The 14,705-nt window shown below is 40.0% G+C and overlaps 1 protein-coding gene across 1 annotated transcript; it reads left to right on the top strand.

Moving 5' to 3' along the window:
- The first annotated feature begins 3,877 nt into the window (after window positions 1-3,877).
- Window positions 3,878-14,705, top strand: LG15H17orf75 (linkage group 15 C17orf75 homolog). Its single transcript, XM_019750732.2, has 10 exons — window positions 3,878-4,261; window positions 4,985-5,068; window positions 6,954-7,079; window positions 7,990-8,133; window positions 8,381-8,438; window positions 9,683-9,802; window positions 10,453-10,517; window positions 10,653-10,789; window positions 11,637-11,740; window positions 12,265-14,705. Exons 1-10 carry the CDS (start codon window positions 4,122-4,124, stop codon window positions 12,478-12,480), a joined length of 1,194 nt encoding a protein of 397 aa, XP_019606291.2. The 5' UTR covers window positions 3,878-4,121; the 3' UTR covers window positions 12,481-14,705.

Below are 14,705 nucleotides of genomic sequence, written 5' to 3'. Positions count from 1 at the left end.
GTCAATAGGAGCAAGAAAGTGCAAGTCTTTGAGGCTGAGTGCCTGAAAAACACCAGTAAGTAGCGCTGGAGCTCGTAGTAAGGGGGCTGGCGGCAAGAGATAAACCTGGGAAGGCTGGCACAGGCGGCTTCTGGAGATCCCAGGAGCAGTCTGAGGAGTTGGACTTCATGCTGAAGTCTGCAAAACAACACAGGAGTTTTAAGAGGACAATTAGAGAATAATGCACGTTTAAGAGGTAGTATTGGTGGTTAAGAGTCCAGTGCTTGGGGTCATTTTCCACCAGTGCCACTGCCTACCTCAATGACTTTGGGGAAGCCGCTTACACTTCCTGAGGCTGCACTCAGAACAGAGTTGGGCCCATAGGAATAACTATTAATGTAAATTGTTACTATTAAAAGGAAACAATAATAGACATCCGTGGAGTACTTACTGAGTGCCAGGCATTGTGGTAAGTTTTACATTATAAGCCTGTGATATAGGTGCCATTATTAACACCTAGTTAATATAAATGAGAAAGAGCCTTAAGAGAGTTGAAGTAATTTACTCAAGGTAACGGAATTAGTAACTATGGAGCTGAATTCGATTTGAGTTTTAGAAAAAGCTGTTTGGCCACACTGAACAGTGGACTGGTGGAGGCTAAGAGGCCAGTCATAGAGAATGTGACAGTAATCGGGGTGAGAGAAGAAACTGGTCTGAAGTAGGGTAATAGTAGCAGGAGGTCATTTATTCATTCTTTCTAAATAAACAAGCAAGCCAGAAAGATAATTTTAGATAGTGCCCAGCGCTCTACCAAACAAATGCAAAAAGAAGGTGTTGTCTACTCTCATAACTTTTTTTTTTTTTTTGAGGGGAACAGGACTTTATTGGGGAACAGTGTGTACTTCCAGGACTTTTTTTTTTCCAAGTCAAGTTGTTGTCCTTTCAATCTTAGTTGTGGAGGGTGTGGTTCAGCTTCAAGTTGTCCTTTCAGTCTTAGTTGTGGAGGGCACAGCTCAGCTCCAGGTCCAGTTGCCGTTGCTAGTGGCAGGGGGCGCAGCCCACCATCCCTTGCTGGAGTCGAGAAACTGAACCGGCAGCCTTGTGGTTGAGAGCCCACTGGCCCATGTGGGAATCAAACCGGCAGCCTTCGGAGTTAGGAGCACGGAGCTCTAACCGCCTGAGCCACTGGGCCGGCCCCCTCTTGTCACTCTATTCAACATTATACTGGTGGTCTAGCCAGGGTGGTTAGGCAAGATAAGGAGATGAAAAGGAATCCAGATTGGAAAGGAAGAAGTAAAGCCATCTATTCACAGATGGCATGATCTTGTCATGGGTAGAATTGGATTACTGGGTCTGCCCCACACACAAAGAAAAAGTACTAAATTGAGGTACTAATCCCCAGTACATCAGAATATGAACTTATTTGGAGATAGTCTTTGCAGAGGTAATCAAGCTAAGGTGAGGTCATTAGGGTGGGCCCTGTTCCAAAATGACTGGTATTTCTATTAGACAGGAAATTCGGACACAGAGATATACATAGAAGGAAGACAATGTAAAGAGACATAGGAAGAAAACCACTATGACTCAGGGAGAGAGACCTACAATAGATTCTTCCCCCACAGCCCTCAGAAGGAACCAACCCTGCGATTGATACCTTGACTTTTTTACTTCTAGCCTCTAGAATTGTGAGGTAATAAATTTTATTGTTTAAAGCACTCAATCTGTGGTACTTTGTTATGGCAGCCCTAGCAAACTAATCCACTTGTATTTGGAAAATCCTAAGGGATCCATAAAAAAACGAAAAACAAAACCTGGAGCTAATAAGTGTTCAACAAGATTTACAATACAAGATCAATATACAAAAATCAATTGTACTTTTATACATTATCAATAATCTGAAAATGAAGAAAGCAATTCCATTTACAATAGTATCAAAAAATAAACGAGAATAAATTTAACAAAAGAAGTTCAAGACTTTGAACACCAAACTATTGTAAGAAATTAAATAAGATCTAAATAAGTAAAAACAAAACAACCTGAAATTAACTGTTCAATTAAATGGCTACAAAACATAATTTTAGGTCAACAAGTCATCCTCAAATCAATTTTGTGGTATTAAGAATTCGAGAGCCAGAGTGTTTGGGTTTGAATGCCCTGTTGCCATTTATTACCTATTTTACCATAGATAAAAGTAACTGGCCTTGGCTTACTCATCTGTAAAGTGGGATGATAATAATATCTAACCCATGGGGTTGTGAGAATTAAATGAGTATTTGTAAAGCACTTAAAAGAACCCTCACACACAATAAATACTCAGTAAGTATTAGCTGTTATTATTCTATGTAAAGTTAACATGGCATGTAGGGGTATCTTTAATGTCTTTGATATGGTGTAAGGTGAAATATGCAAGGAAAAGATCCCAAGGAGTTACAAAGTCTTAATCCAGCAAACAGCTTTTGAACACCGTAAGCCATGTGCTCTGATAGAGGATATAGCAATGAACAAGCCGACATTCCAGTGAGGGAGACAGACAATAAAAAAATACATAGTGTCAGGTGTGGTAAGTGTGACAAAGAGAGGATATAGACTGATGGGACAGCAGTGGAGGTGTGTGGGGGATATGTTTTGTATATGATAGTCTGAGAAGGTCTATCTGAGGAGGTGACATGTGTGCAGAGACCTGAATGATGTGAAGGAAGAAGACATGCAAATATATGGGGCATTCCAAGCAGAGAGAAGGGCAAATTAAAAAACTGTCGGGCTGGCCCGGTGGTGCAGGCAGTTGGAGATCCAAGCTCCTTACTCCGAAGGCTGTCGGTTCGAGTCCCACATGGGCTAGTGGGCTCTGAACCACAAGGTTGCCAGTTCAACAAGGGATGGTGGGCAACGCCTCCTGCAACTAAGATTGAACACGGCACCTTGTGCTGAGCTGCCTCCCAGATGGCTCAGTTGGTTGCCGGTTGGACTCCCACAAGGGATGGTGGGCTGAGCCCCCTGCAACTAGCAACGGCAGCACATTCTCAGGTTTCAAACATTAGGACAATGAAATCTTTCAGGGACATTATTCTGCCTATGACCGCATGTACCATAAGTTATGTAATCAGTCCCCTATTGACCAACACTCAGATTTTCATCGTTACAAACCATGCTTTAATGAATATCTTTGGACTCATGTATTTTTGCACTTACGTGAGTGTATCTATATGATGATGTCCTGGTGTTGCATTGATAGTGAAAGGTCATGTGCATTTAAAATACTCATAGATATTCTCAAATTTCTTTCCAAAGCATGTGCCTTAATTTTATTCCTACCAACTGTTTAAGAAAATGACTACTTCCTCACACACCTCAACACAGGGTATTATCAAACTTTTAAATGTCTACTGATCTGCTAGGCAAAAAAATTGTACAATGTACCATAAATTTTATTTGAAGTTGAGCAGTATACGTATTTATGTATTCTTCGTTTTTATTTCTTCTGTGAACTGCCTATTGTCTTTTTGTTTGTTTGTTTATTGACAAACAGCACCGTACATGTATTATGTATGTTGAAAATATTTTTTCCAGTTTGTCATTTGTGTTTTTGACTTGGGCCACACAGGAATGTTTAGTGCTTACATAATCTGATTAATCTTTTCCCATATGACTTCTAAATGTTTTGATATGTTTATAAAGGACGTCTTCAATAATTTTTAAAATTCTCCCATATTTTTACCTCTTTTTTTTAAAGGAGGGGGCGTCAGTTTTAATTCTGTAATCTGTGATCAAACTGGTGTGTATGCGTGTGTTTGCGCGCCTGAAAGGAGGTAGGAGGGCAGCTTTATTCTTTTCCGTGTGCTTAGCTAGTTATACCATCTTGATCACAAACTAAGCGTCTTAGGCGTCTTAAACGATAGACAGAGGAGTAAAAGGAGTTAAAAGAGGAGTGGTAAACGTTTTCCCGCAAAGGTAATTTAGTATGCCCGCTGGCTCCTACGGGGAGAAAAGCCCTTCCTGGCCAACTTCCTGGCCTGAGAACCGGGGGAAACCAGCGGAACGCAGGTGTGCGAGGGCCGGGAGCCGGACGAGCCTGGCCAGCAAGGACTGTACGGCGGCGGGGGAACGCTTTGGCGGGGACACAGGGCCGCTTGGAGGCCGCCACGATGCTCCCTTCCTTGCAGGAATCTCTGGACGGAGATGAAAAGGAGCTAGAGAGCAGCGAAGAGGGTGGCTCTGCCGAGGAGCGGAGATTCGAGCCGCCGCCCAGCAGCCACTACTGTCTCTACAGCTACCGCGGAAGCAGGTGCAGCGCCCGGCCGTCCCTGTGGCCCCGACCCGGTCCCGCATCGCATCCCTGGCCCGGCGGCCTGGCAGCTCTCAAACGCCGTCTACTTCCCGGAGGAGGAGGGTTTGGCCCTAAGGGCCCTCCCTGCCTCACGCCGTTCTTCTGGGCCCCCATCCGGGACTCTTGTGCCTGGGCTTTCCAAGGCTCTGCGTTCTACCCCTGTCATTTTCTCAGCCCCTTCTTGTCGTCCGTGTGCTTATTTTTTTTTTTTTAAGCGTAGTGCCTCGCATGCTCAATGATGTCGATTTCCATCTCCTGTCTTTCCTGTCATTATCTCCCAACTTTCTTCCATTTACCCGCCACATCCTCATCCCCACCCTATCCTCTGGTTATCCTCTATCCTTGCTGCCTCTATTTCCTCCGTCCAGCAGACTCCCCTGGGGCTCTCTTGGCCCTTTAAAGTCTGTGTTTTGTTTTGTTTTTAAGGAAATTTCCTTGGCTTTTCTGAATATTTCATTTCCTTTTCCTCCACCTCTTGGGTGGCCTGGAGAAGGGGCTTTTATCAAGCACTGTTTTATGGGTTTTCCTTGTCATGAGGATAGGCAATGGATCCATGCACTTCTGCCTGGCAGCATTTTTAGTTGATTGTTTGCCCCTACCCTGTTGTCGGGTGGGGCCCCATATACTCCGTTTGCATTAGAGCCCATCATTGATAGCTTTATTGCTTTTTGTGGCGTGCAGATTCGCCCTGCAGCGAGGGGACAGTGGTGATGATGGAAGCCCAAGTGGCTCAAATGCAGAAACTCCATCTGGTGATGATTTCAGGTAAAAACAGCTTGACCATGACCCATGCTTGTGCTTTTGTCTACCGTGCATTTCTGGCCTATAGATGTCAATGCGTACCCATTTCCACTCAGCTTTCCCTGGGTCAAATCATCAAGCCCACCTACCGTGTTTCCCCGAAAATAAGACCTAATGGGACAATCAGCTCTAATGCGTCTTTTGGAGCAAAAATTAATATAAGACCCGGTCTTATACTATATTATATAAGACCCGATCTTATATAAGAACCGGTTCTTATATAAGACAGGGTCTTATATTAATTTTTGCTCCAAAAGACGCTTTAGAGCTGATTGTCCCGTTAGGTCTTATTTTCGGGGAAACACAGTATCTCGAACGAACCTCATCTTGATTTCCTCATTAGTTCATTCATTGAAGTCTGGGGCAAATCCAAATACTGATAGTGCCCCTAGTGATTAGCCAAAGACATTCTGAGTTTCTTGAGTGGAACTCCAGTAAATATTCAATATCATATGGGTACCAAAAAATTTAAAATCTTTCTTTTTTCCCCCATTACAATGCCCTTTTCTAGCTCCTCTGCTGCACACTAGCCTGTAGACTCCAGGACAGCAGAGATTGTTGTCTCTTGTTCATTGATGTCTCCTACCTAGTACCTTGAGTGGTATCTGGCACAGGGTAGACATTTAATACATATTTAGTAAATGAATGAATGAGTGAACTTTAACACTTGATGAAAAGTAGTGATACCTACTGAGAAATTTATGGATGAAATGATATGATGCCCAGGACTTGCTTCAAAATAAATCTGGAAGGTGGGAGGGTGCAGACGGCATGAGGGTACAGATGAAACAAGATTCGCCATAAGCTGGTGATTGTCACAACTGGGTAGTGGGTTCATGTGCATTCATTATACTATTCTCTCTACTTTTTATATGTTTGAAATTTTCCCTAATATAAAACAAAAGACCTTGTGAAGTATTAGGTTAATATTCTCTACTGGGAAGTTTTGTGGTGGAAGACTTTTTCTTCCTGCATATTCAAATTAGAGACTTTGTTATAATCTAAACCAAACTAAAATCTTTATTTTTAGCTCATAAACAATTGCTAAGATAGTGTGTTTATTCATGGATAGTAGGTAGTTGGAGGATTGAGGAAAGAAGTGGAGGCATGAAATAGTGACCTAGGAGAGTAAAAGAGGGAGTGAACCAGGAAGTGGAATGATATCTGGTCAGCAGTAAGGGCCCACTTGAGGCTAGTGACCATTAATTTAAAATGACATTAGACATTGTGGATGTAGTTTTGTTTTGTTTTGTTTTATTTTTAAGGAGGGTGCAGCTCACCGTGGCCCATGTGGGGATCAAACCAGCAACCTTGGTGTTATTAGCACCACACTCTAACCAACTGAGCTAACTGGCCAACCCTGGATGTAGTTTTTGTCCAACCAGATTCAACTGCTTAGATGCAGGTGCAGAACAGGTAGAGAGCTGGACTAATCAGGCCTGAAGTTTTGCTAAGCAAGTACAGTGAGGTGAAAGCAACAAAGGGGTTAAAGGAGAATTTGTGTCGGGTGTGATTATAACGTCCGGCCATGGAATTTAAGCTAGGTAATGAGAAGGGAAGTGAGATGAGAAACTTAAGGGACTATGAAAAAAAGGTAAGGTCAGTGGATTGGGGGATTCCAATAGAGTCATAATAGTAGAGAGAATGAGCTGGAAAGAGTATAATTTTAAACTGTTTGATGAGTTTGCTCATACTTGGTGACATACATTCCTAGAAGCCTCACCAACAGGAGTCAGACAGAAAGTTTTTCAAGTCCTTAAAGGGACTCTGGCTTTTAGTAATAATCTGATTTATGGGTTGTGAATGCAGTAGGCCACTGGTAAGAAGTGTGTGTCTTTCACTTGTCAAGCCTCTCCTTGGCGGATACTAATCTACCATCTGAAGTGGAGCCAGAGCTGCGCAGTTTCATTGCTAAGCGTCTTTCTAAGGGAGCAGTCTTTGAAGGGCTGGGTAATGTTGCATCTGTGGAGCTGAGGTAAGTATAAAATGTGCTGTGTCCTAAGTTTTTATTTCTGACCTAAATATGAGAAGTGATGAGAAACTCCAAAAGATCAGCTCCCACCAGACCTGCAAGATTCTGTTTTCTGTTCTCTGCCTGCCCGAGCACTGGGCCGTCCACATAAATGTTTGTGGAGTGGAATGAATTGAATGGCCAAGACTCTGCCTCCTACGTGTACTTAGTCTTGTACTTGGAAGAAAAGAGTTAATTAATTACCAAAACTAAAATTGGATACTTTATAGTTTGTCAAGTGCTTTCATGAACTTTGATGCCCTTCTCCCTACAAAAGGGGCGATAGAGCAGATACTCTTACTTACATTTTCACATGAGGAAATAAACTCAGAGTTCAGGTCACGAGGCTGGTCACATCGATGGAGTTCAGGCTTAAATATAGGCATCCTCAGTTGAGTTCCAGCTGTCTTTCCATTACACCCCTTGATTGTTGTTCACTTCAGATCATGATGTTGGCATCAAGTCCACTAAGGAATATGATGCCACAGGTCAAAGATGAGGCCACAAGATAAACATGTCACATCTGCCTAGAGCTTCAATGACCTGTAAAGTTTGGGGGAGGGAGAGAACATGCTTGTATTTATTTAACATGGGTGTACTTTGAACACGAGTGAAATTTGCATGAATTTTTCACATAGCCAAATTCAAAGAAATTCGATGTTTGTTAGGTATTGCTGTAGCTAAAGCCCGTCATGGTATATGTTCATTTTCCTCTGGTGTTACAAGTAAACCAAAGAGAAGTCTGGAAAGTTCTGGCCTAGTTGGCAATATAACAGTATTGCCAGATCAAGATGACCAGGGTTTGGAGCGGCCCACAAAATTATGTGCATGATTTACCAAAATAATACAATGTACCTTTTTCTTTCTTTTCTAGAATTCCAGGTTACCGGGTCGGTTGTTATTACTGCCTTTTCCAACAAGAAAAACTGCTTCCTGAAATGGCAACAATGGACTCTGAACAGAATCCTTCAGAATATGTGGTCTGTTTCTTAGGAGGGTCTGAAAAAGGACTTGAGCTATATCCTTTCTTTGGTCTTTGAGGATATCAGGAAGGAAATTTCCAGAAGGCAAGTGGAGGAATATTACTACCAACCTTCACAAAGCTTTCCTACCCCTTCTGCATTTACTTGAATTACATACCTTCATACAACCAGTTTGTCTTGGCTTATTTTAATTTAGTTTGCATTATTTGCAAGATTTTATATTTCTAGTGAGAGATAAGATACTATCTTGATGCATCCTTTATGACTTCCTTAAGAACATACTTTCAGGCTTGAATTGGACAAGTACATTCAAGGGCTGAAAAATAACATGAACTGTGAGGTAAGATGATTCATTCAATAGTTTTTAAAGACTGAGATGATTAATATACTGTAACTGCCATACTTGTCAAATCATACAGGTGGACACAAAGACACCTAAATTCTAAAAACGTGCTCCTTTGTGGGCTAGTTGAAAGGTACTTGTTAAGGGAAGCAGGGAACATAGTCCTATAAGTGCTACAAGTTTCACAAGACTGCTTCTGATGTTTCGTATCCATGAAAAATTCAGTCCATTAAATTCAAGTGTATGGTGGCATGCCAAGTGAGGAAGAGGGTGCCCTTTTCCTGATTTCTAGGCACATAAGATTTATTAGTCAGAACTAATGGTCCATGAAGCCTCTGGCACCAAAGAAATGCTATGCAATGGTATGACCGTCCTTGAACTCAACATCAAAGATTTTTAGAAACATTTGCCATTTTTCATTAATTGATCTTTTATGAATTAGATACATCCATAGCTATTCATTTGTCCATCTCTTTTAAAAACGATGCATTCAGCTTGTAGCAGTTGTTAAAGTCATAGCTCTTACAAATTTACTACCCATTACATGTGATAATAATTCCTTTTACTTATCATGCACTTATGCACTGCAGGAGAGGAAAGGGTGGCATAGGAGTGAGCCAGGGAGTTGAGTGTAGGGAGAGCTGCTCTCCCATCCTGGAGCTGTTCTACTCGTCCCCAGAGAGCAGCACAGCCTCGAAAGCCAGAGGTGCTCATGGCAGCATGTCTGACGAATGGGCTTGAGTGCTTTGATGCGTTAACCAGTATCTTTCCCTGGTCACATTCTGAGAGTGAATGAGTTGTCTACATTCCTTCAATCATTCAGTAGGCATTTTATAAGCTTATACATAGATGTTTCCGACACTGTCCCAGGTGCTGGAGAGACAAAGATTATTAAGAGAATATCTGCAGTGAGTATACAGTATACTGTGGGGAGATGGACTTGTAAATGCACAACTCCTCCCAGTGAAGTAGCATAGAACCTTGTTAATTCAGTCTCTTCATTCTATATAATGAATCCTCAGTGTGTTTTTAAGAAATTCAGTGTAAAATTAATCCCCGCGCTGCCCATCAAGCCCAGGGAAGTGATATCACAATTCGTTTTTTTGAGTTGGTGGTGTTAGCTTAAAAAATGGAGGTGTCTGGCCCCAGTTCTTTTCACTGTCAAGAGTATCGTGAGAAAGTGTTAAGCCTGCTAAGGTTAAGGCTTATATTAAAGCAAGTGACGTTCTTTCTTGATCTAGGAAAGAGGCCTGGAAAACCACATAAAGTCTTACCTGAGCAGTTGGTTTGAGGATGTTGTATGCCCAATCCAGCGGGTAGTTCTTCTCTTTCAGGAGAAGCTTACCTTTCTGCTACATGCCGTAAGTCTTGCCCACAAAGCATTTCCTTAATCGAGAATCACTTTGGCAGAGTTTGGATTCTTTATAAAGACATATTCATTTTCTTTAACATGACTTTCCTCCCCTCCACCCCCGAATATTCATTCAAGCTATGCTTGCAATCAGGATAGACCACCCTCTATTTACTCAGATCTAGAAAGTTATATTACTAAGGTAGAACTGCAAATAATAAGTCTTCCTAATAGGATAAAACATTTTTAAATAATTACTTTTTGAAATGATTTGGGAGAGGTGTAATTTCCAAAATAATTTGAGAAGGAAAACAAAAATCCAAAGTGATTTTAACTATATAAAAATGGCCAGGTAAATAATGAAAAGTTCACTCAAATATCCAGACACTGGGGAAGGCTTGAGTAAACGGCCAGGTTTTGCGTTTCAATGTGTGGTGGGTAGGTGCAGCTGAGACTGGATGGCCCCATGAGACCAGGTGGGAAAAACCAAGTTTCTGACTGCTCGTGAGCAGCAGCTGAACAAGACTCTCTGGAGAGCTAGCTCCTGGGCGGTACCCACCAGGCTTGTGGTTTGGAGGAAGGTGACGTTGAATCACGTGTAGCTGCTCAATAAGGAAAACTGGAATACGTGTATCAACAGGCTTTATTTTTCTCTCGTAGGCTCTGAGTTATACTCCTGTTGAGGTTAAAGAATCAGATGAAAAAACAAAGAGAGACATTAACAGGTAAAGAACAGTTTCGCAGAGGAATTTTCCTGCAGCAAACCTGAAATTTATGTTTTTAAAATCTCCCCAGTGCAGAATGCTTTCTCCCTCCCATCCCTCGATACTGTTGGTGTAAAAGGACTGTGTGTGTGGCAGGTTTCTGAGTGTGGCTAGTCTTCAAGGCCTTCTTCACGAGGGCACCATGACATCCTTGTGCATGGCCATGACGGAGGAGCAGCGTAAGTCTGTGGTCATCGACTGCAGTAGCTCCCAGCCTCAGTTCTACAATGCAGGTGAGCCACAACCTCTGGGGAGGGTCCTGGGGCTCTTGGCAGTCTCTGTTTTTGCACTGAGAACAAATGGTACAAACTTAACCCTTCTTGCTTTGTGCAGTTTTACATGTTTATCCCAAACTCACCAAAAACAATAGCAGTTCTAGAAACATGGAAATCACATCATGCCTAACAATTCCACTCCTAAGTATATAGAGAAACTCTTGTATATGTATACAAGGAGACAAATAAAAAATATTCATAAAGGCATTGTTTGAAACAGCAAAGAATTGGAAGCAACTTAAATGCCTATCAATAGGAAAATTGATATGCTGCTATGTTCAGGCAATGAAATACTATATAGCAACGAAAATGAACAAATGAGCTACATGTGTCTGTATAGCTCACAAACATACTACTGAAACAGCCATTAAAGAAAAATACATAAAGTTTTAACGTGCAAAATAATACTATATAAGGCTTAGAGATTTAAAAAAACAAGTATGTAGCAAGAATTTTAAAAAATACATGGGAATGATAATCCTTTCTAATGGGAAAGAAAGGGGATGCAATTGGGAAGCGGCACATGGGGGTCTCAAATACTTTGGTATTTCTTAGCCAGGTGGTGAGCACACTATTTTCTTAGACTGTTATAGAAGTCATAAATAATTCATTGTAAGTGTTTTTATAAAGAAAGAATATCACAATGTATACAAATAGCAAATCACTATGTTTTACACCTGAAATTAATATAATGCTATATGTCAATTATACTTCAATTTTAAATAAATAAATAAATAGAAAAAGAATGTTTGTGCTTTGTAGGATTTTATTTTTATTCATTTAATTTTTCTAAAATATTTTGCAGGAAGCAACCGGTTTTGTGAGGATTGGATGCAGGCGTTTTTGAATGGTGCTGAAGGAGGTAACCCTTTTCTTTTTCGACAAGTACTGGAGAACTTTAAACTAAAGGTAATTAACCGTCTGTGTGCCAGTGCCACATGTAATTTTACTCTGAATTTTAATTAGTACTAGTGACAGACTAACACATCTATTTTACAGCTGTGATGTCTATTAAATAGGACATTCTCAAAATTAGAACCCTTAGAAGGCATTTACTTTATGTTTTTCAGTGGCTTCTGCATACATATTATTGCATTTCCAGTTAATTGGGTTGAATGCTTGCTTATATCTCAGGGACATCAATCTTATAATTTGTGACATATCTTAATTGGAAAGCACAAAAAAAGTGGCTCAGTGTCTGTGGGTTCAAAATGAAGTGTTGTCGCCTTATTTAGGAGATTTTTTAAAGTATTTTTACTTTATATGAGATTTTGTTCTGCCAAGAGTGAAGTATATTAGCAATAAAAGTGACAAATATTTAAAATAAAAAGCAAACATCTTAGCAACATATATTGTTTTCAGCTGGATAGGACATATTTTTCAGGTTTTATTGTCTCACTAAACACATATTTAACTGGGTAATCTTTTTCTAGGCAATACAAGATACAAATAATTTGAAGAGATTTATTCGACAAGCAGAAATGAATCATTATGCTTTGTTTAAATGTTACATGTTCCTAAAGAACTGTGGTAGTGGAGATACCCTTTTGAAGATTGTTAAAGTGGAACATGAAGAAATGCCCGAAGCCAAAAATGTGGTAGCCGTCCTTGAAGAATTTATGAAAGAAGCTCTTGCGCAAGGTTTTTGATCATGGATTTTGAGATAACTATTGTGAAGTTGTGTGTTCCAGCATTGGTGTTTGAAATTGCAGTAGTTATAATTGTCATAGGATTGCTGTTTACGATTATTTGAAATGCGTTCCAGATTTTTTCATTTGGTACTCTTAAAATTTGACTTAGACATGAAAATCTGAGGAACATCTTCTCTGAGTCCTAGATAGTTGTATGTTAGAGTTGTGGAATTTTAGTACATTGCTGGTCCCATAAATTCTAGACTTCAGGGAGTTGTTGCTTGAAAAACTTCAGAGGTGATTTAGTGGCTTCTCTCAGGAGTCTGCTGTAGTATTTAGCCATCTTTCTTCTCAGAAAAATCGTAATACTTCTTTCTAAATGTATTATAGCTTCTTTAAACAAGTGTACTCCTCGTCTTAGGACACATTAGCATCGTGACACCGTTTCAAAGACAGATCTGTGCATCCTGTGGGTGCTCGATAGACTTTTTTTGGTCTGGTTGATAATGGCGTGGATGATGAAGCCAGCTTTTAAGTCAATATGCAGATAAATCATGAGTGTGTAACAAATGAAATGAGCTTTAAAACACAGATGCCCTTGCTTCAAGATAAAACATCATCTCTGATGGAGAGCTACTGGAGAAGTGGCCCACATCACTTCTTGTCATTCATTTGTTCACAGGTAGTATTTTTAGTTCACAGAGCCTGTATTTTTTTCTTTTATATAAAAATGCTGGAGTTTGTAAACAGAATGTTAAAAATGAAACAAAGTACATACATTTTACAAGCTGTAACATAAAGAACACTAACAGATTCTTCATAGCAGTTACTCATTGATTTTAGGTGTGTTTTTGTTTTATTTTGTTTCTATAAATTTTATTGGGGAATATTGGGGGACAGTGTGTTTCTCCGGGGCCCATCAGCTCCAAGTCATTGTCCTTCAATCTAGTTGTGGAGGGCGCAGCTCAGCTCCAAGTCCAGTCACCGTTTTCAATCTTTAGTTGCAGGGGGCACAGCCCACCATCCCATGCGGGGAATTGAACCAGCAACCTTGTTGTTGAGAGCTCGCACTCTAACCAACCAAGCCATCCGGCTGCCCCATGATTTCAGTTTTTTGCACTTTCTACAAGCCTCATGTTTTACTCCGAAATCAGCTGAAAGTGCCTGCAGCTAGAACCATTTATAACTCCCATGGAAACCAACTGTAGCTACACACATGATTGTACTTTGTTCTGCATAGCTCTTTAATAAGTCCATGTGATAATGAATTTTGTTTAGAAGATCAGAAGTCTTATGTTCTCACCACCCTCAGGATGCTTGGAGGCACACGAGTCCATAAAAATCCTCTCCTAACCTCATATACCTTCACATTAAGTGTTGAGTTTTAATTTTCAAAATAACTGACAACAGCCTGCCTTCTCTTCTACAGAAGTGTAGGGACATGATTCAGTAAGCCATTTCTTTTCCTTTAATGAGAAATACAATTTAGGATCTTCATAAAGGCTTTCATATGGTTTTAAACTTTAATAACTTGGATTGTAGGCAGTGTCGGAAAAAAAATCCAAGTAGCATTTTTTATAGCATTAAATTCAGAATGACTATGGGAAATAAGCAATTTTATGGCACTACCCTTGCATCGACTTTTTCTAATGTACTTGGTTGGCCTGCTTGGAAATTAATTTTTTAAATAAATAACATTAGGACAGCAACATTTTGAGTCTGGAAAACATTTTTCTTTTTCAAATTAACATGTCTTTCAAGAGTCCATGTTGTAAATGGCATTTGAAAGCAAATATATTACCTACTTTAAGTCATTTATGGATATAGTTAAGGGATAATTACATATTCTTTATGTGTACTTTTATATATATATTTTGTAATGTAGGCTCACTACATTATAGTTGTATACAATACAGTCTTATTTTAAAAGTCTGTGACAAACTGTATCACTGCTTTAGACAAGGAAAACGGTGACATGGAATTGAATGTCTTGTTGACCATGAGAAGAAACTCAAACAGCTCATGACCAGAAATGTACTGTATTCAAATCTTAATACGCTAAATGTATTAACTTTTAAAGTTTTGGAAAGAATTTGTTCAGTGTGGAATGCACTTATGTATTATTTGTGTGCTATACACACAGAGGGAATGTATGTTTGTCATGTATCAAAATGGTTTCAGTTTATCTGTAATTATATTTGTAATAATAATAATAATAATAATACAACTTAGCTTCTCACCAA

This window comes from Rhinolophus sinicus, linkage group LG15 (assembly GCF_036562045.2).
Source record: "Rhinolophus sinicus isolate RSC01 linkage group LG15, ASM3656204v1, whole genome shotgun sequence".
NCBI classification, from domain to species: Eukaryota; Metazoa; Chordata; class Mammalia; order Chiroptera; family Rhinolophidae; genus Rhinolophus; species Rhinolophus sinicus.
The sequence above is the reverse complement of the archived record's forward strand: the minus strand, read 5'-3'. Positions and strand labels throughout refer to the sequence as shown.

What these genes read in the sequence shown, in the direction of transcription:
- LG15H17orf75 (XM_019750732.2), top strand. Translation starts at nt 4,122, where the DNA reads ATGCTCCCTTCCTTGCAGGAATCTCTGGACGGAGATGAAAAGGAGCTA. An exon ending in TTACCTTTCTGCTACATGCC is followed by an intron (nt 9,803 to 10,452) that starts GTAAGTCTTGCC and finishes TTTCTCTCGTAG; the next exon opens with GCTCTGAGTTATACTCCTGT. An exon ending in ACAAAGAGAGACATTAACAG is followed by an intron (nt 10,518 to 10,652) that starts GTAAAGAACAGT and finishes TGTGTGTGGCAG; the next exon opens with GTTTCTGAGTGTGGCTAGTC.